The sequence below is a fragment of the Ixodes scapularis genome, unplaced genomic scaffold (assembly GCF_016920785.2).
Source record: "Ixodes scapularis isolate PalLabHiFi unplaced genomic scaffold, ASM1692078v2 PGA_scaffold4__175_contigs__length_147842914, whole genome shotgun sequence".
Lineage (NCBI taxonomy): Eukaryota > Metazoa > Arthropoda > Arachnida > Ixodida > Ixodidae > Ixodes > Ixodes scapularis.
The window spans coordinates 24,027,395-24,031,573 of NW_024609879.1; the positions used below are offsets into that span (position 1 = coordinate 24,027,395).

At 51.5% G+C, this 4,179-nt stretch overlaps 1 protein-coding gene across 1 annotated transcript; it reads right to left on the reverse strand.

Annotated features, from left to right (window-relative positions):
• Positions 1–1,266: 1,266 nt before the first annotated feature.
• Positions 1,267–3,171, reverse strand: LOC120846018. Its single transcript, XM_040217616.1, has one exon. It carries the CDS (start codon positions 3,169–3,171, stop codon positions 1,267–1,269), a length of 1,905 nt encoding a protein of 634 aa, XP_040073550.1.
• Positions 3,172–4,179: the final 1,008 nt, after the last annotated feature.

Below are 4,179 nucleotides of genomic sequence, written 5' to 3' on the forward strand. Positions count from 1 at the left end.
CAGTCCCGCCAAGGAAATTTCCTTCAGGGGGGCGACGCGGCACTTAGCGAGCAATATTGTCGCCTTCTTCGTTCCCCTGTCGTCAGTTGAACACAGAAAAATAATCGATCCGTAGGCGGAAGAGCTGGCGTCCGAGAACACATGCAACGCTCTGTGTATGATTATGTTGCTCAGTCCGCTGTCGTAGTACCTGGGCACGCTGATCTGACCCAGTTTGGTGAGCTCGTCGCACCAGCTCTCCCAGTCCCCCAACAGTTCGCCCGGCAGTGCATCATCCCAACGCAGGTTCCGCTTCCAGATCTCTTGAAACAAAATCTTGGCTCGGGTCACGAAAGGAGAGAGGAAACCGAGTGGATCGTTGAGTTGCGCCGTGGTCTGGAGCACGAATCGCTTGGTGTTTCTGCGTTGGCTTGTAAACTCGACCACCTGTTCTGTTGTGAAAGACAGTTTGTCTTCGTTCGACTCCCAGGCTATACCCAGCACTTTCACCACTCCCGTCAGCTGTCCAAGGACTCTCTCTTCGTATACGTTGTCCTCCAGCATTTTCTTTAGGACCGCGCTGTTGGACCCCCACTTATGAAGCTTCATCCCAGCTGCCCCGAATATTTTGGTCGCCTCGGTTTAGAACTTCTGGGCCGCCCCTTCACTTTCTGTGCCGGTCAAGAGGTCGTCCACATACACTGATTTTTTCAGTTTTTCTGCTGTTTGTGGGAACTCGCTTTCCATAACCTTGTAATGGTGTTGTAGGGTTGCTCCCAATAGGAATGGACTGCATGTGGTACCGAAGGTTACCCTTGTCATACGCCAGACCTCGACTTCTGGGGTAGGTTGGTCTGGGTGAGGCGGCTCTTTATACCAGAGAAACCGCAAGGCGTCGCGGTCCTCCTCGTGTACACCGATCTGAAGGAAGGCTTTCTCGACGTCTGCAATTAGTGCTACCCGATGTTGCCTAAATTTCAGGAGCAGGGCCACCAGGTCTGGATTCGGGTTCGGACCGCCTTCAAGGTTGTCGTTCAATGATCTAGAATTCAGTCCGTGCGAAGAGGCGTCGAACACGATCCTCATTTTTGTCGTGCTGCTACCCTCTCGTAGAACAGCTTGGTATGGCATATAATACGCACGTCCTTCGGAACCGTTTATCTGTTCAACCTTCACGGCCATCCCGTTATCTGCGTACAGCCGGATAGCCTGGTCATACCTTCGCATGAGGTCTGGGTTTTTGCTTAGCTTCCTTCGTAGACTTTCGAGGCGCTTCCATGCCACATCTCAATTGCATTCTAGGTGCACGTCTGTTTTCCAAGGGAGGCCAACCTCGTACCTTCCCTTCGTCTTGGTGATGCTTGCTTCAAAGCGTCGCATAATGTCATTATCTGACTGATCTCGGTCCACCTCTTCGTGTACTCCTGCACTTTCAAGCTCCCAGAATCTCCTCAAGATGGCTGGCTCTTGTTCGTCTGCAGCAGATATGAGCACTATCACCTGGGAACAGCTGACAGTATCGGAAGTCAACTGTGTGGATCCATGTATTGCCCAGCCAAAGGCGGTTTCCACTGCGGTGAGGCTGTTGCTCAGTCGTTGGATCCTTCCTGTTATACATTCCCAGTAATGTTCCGATCCCAGGAGTATCGCTACTCCGCCACAGTCCAGTCCGTTCAGGTCGTCACCCGAAGTAAGCCCGAGTTCTTCCATTTTTTCTATAACGTCCTTCTCAGGGGTAGGGAGTTCTTGCTCGGAGATGGAATGTGTCTCGAGGGCGTCAATCATGTGTTTCTTGCCACTGTGTTGGTTGCGCAGAATCACTTGAACTCTGCGGTACGTTCGTTCCCTATTCTTGCCTCCGAACACTCCGACAGTCAGTATCTCGGTCCCGAGCAGTTTGCAGCCGAGGCTCCTCGATAGCTCTTCCGTGCTGAAGGAGCGCTGGCTACCACTGTCAAAGAGAATCCGAGCTCGCTTTCTCCTGTTTTTGCCTTCCACCCACGCAGTAACCGTTTGTAAGAGTACTGTCGGCTTGTTTTCCTCGTTTACATGTAGGCTAACTGGTGCTTCGTCTTTCTTTTGCTGTGCGTTCAATCCGTCGGCAGATCGTCTCGGAGTATAATCTGGGTCGCACATGCTGAAGCTATGTCTGCCTCGGCACCTGTTGCAGCAGGGTGTACCTCGACACATCCTTGCCATGTGCCCCACTTTCGTGCACCGGAAGCATCTCTGGGTGTTTTGTAGCCTGCGCTTCTTTTCAGCTAGCGTTATCCTTGAGTTGCAGTCGGGTGTTCCATGCTCTTTTGACTTGCAGAAGAAACATTCGAGGCCTTCCACAACACCATGCAGAGCCGTAGCAGTAGAGGTTCGTGGCATGTCGGGATTTGTAGACTTCTTCTGCGCCTCGCGCTTGGTGAAATGGGGTGTAGATTTTCCACCAACGTCCTCTGGCCGTTCTTTAGATGCCTTTTCCTGACTCTCCACCTCGATGTGCAGAAACTCGAGGAGAGTCCGAAGCGCTCTCAGATGTGTGCGATCTGTGGTAGGTCCTAAACTTGTCTGTGACGCTGGTACAGATCTACTAGCGGTGGCACTCTCGGCTTCCCCCTGTAGTGTCTTTCGGTGGTATTCGATGGTCATTTCCCTTGGGAGCGCTCGAAGGAGCACTGGGTAAAGCATTGAACAGTAGGATTCTTCGTTCACACCCAGTGTCTTGAGACCGCGGATGCGAGCTCGCAGGTTATCATACAATCGCCGCAGGATTCTGAAGTTGCGCTGAGGTGGAACACGTTGTATGTCCATGAGGCTTTCCATGTGATCTTGGATTAGCGCTTCTTGATTCCCGAACCGCCGCTGTAGGAGATCGATGGCGTCTGCGTAGCACTCTGCGGTGGGCTGAAGTCCATCAATGGCTGCCGCTCCATCACCTGTTAGTGCCGCCTTTAAGTAGTTAAACTTATCGCACGGTGTCAAGTCAGGGTTCTGGTGGATTGCGGCATCAAACCGGTTCCAGAAAGGCAGCCAGTTTTTCAGGTGTCCGTCGAACTTGATCAGTTCCAGCTTTGGAAGTCTGACCTTCCTTGATGTTGATGCTGCCAGTCTGTCTCCGTTTTCGTTCAACTGACTGGCACTGCCGGAATGCCCCGCTCCCGTCGAGCGCCTTAACTGTCTCTTCAGCTTGGTTACGTACATGGCAATCTTGTCTGCGTACTCGACGACTTGCGCGAATTCAGCATCTCCGTCTTGTTCCGAAACAAGCGGTTCGATGGCGGAGTCGACGTTGTTAAGTTGGCCCTGAGCTAGTGTCAGACGCTCGATGAGCATCTCTAGCTCAGTTACGTTTGGTCCTGGGGCCCTTAGCAACCCTTCCGCGTCGTTCACCAGTCGAGTTACCTGTGACCGGATGCCCTTGCGCTTTTTCTTGAGGACTTCCATTGTACGTGAAGAGTCACTCACGTTCCAGCTTCGAAGTATCCGCAGCGATGTCAGTCCCGGGTTTCGGCACCAAATTTTTGTTGCAGTCGCTGCGGGTCGTCACAGTAATCGTTCCATTGTCACACAACGAGCAACACTTTAATATTTACACCGCTGAGAATAATACATCGACATTCGAAAGCTTGCAAGGTCAAGACGTTCAATCGTTCACGTTCATCGTCGTCGTCTTCGTTCTTCCTTTCTTTTTCTTTTTCCCCGCTTTTCGTACGCACGTGCAGGGGCAGCTCAGCAGACTTCTTTCTCTTCTACTTCTACTCCCTCTTCGTCTAACGCCAACAGAGGTTTGTCCGACGTTAGTTGCACCATGCTACAGCCACGTTATGCCCGAGTAATACTAGAGCGACAAACAAAAACAAACGACCGCGGCAAGTCTGAAACACATGTAGCATGGTCGCGATGGTACCTTTGGCAGGCGTTCAGTCATTCGGTGCTCGTGAAGTAAGCACGAGCGACAAAGTTCATGATGCTCGTGTTTGAGCATAGCCTCCTTTAATATACAAAGCCTGTCGAATCGGGAAAGACTCTAGTTTGAGACTTATCGCTGTCATTTGTTCCTGTTTGTCGCTCTAACGTGACTCTGGCATTTATATTAATTATGTGTCCGCGCTGGCCCTCAATATGTGATGTAGCACATTCACCTCTACGGATTTCCACAGCATGTATATTAGCGTTTCGAACCCCCTTTAAACGGTTTGCAAAAATCGG

Excerpts from the sequence above, each read along its gene's own strand:
- LOC120846018 (XM_040217616.1), bottom strand. The coding sequence starts at position 3,171 with ATGTACGTAACCAAGCTGAAGAGACAGTTAAGGCGCTCGACGGGAGCG.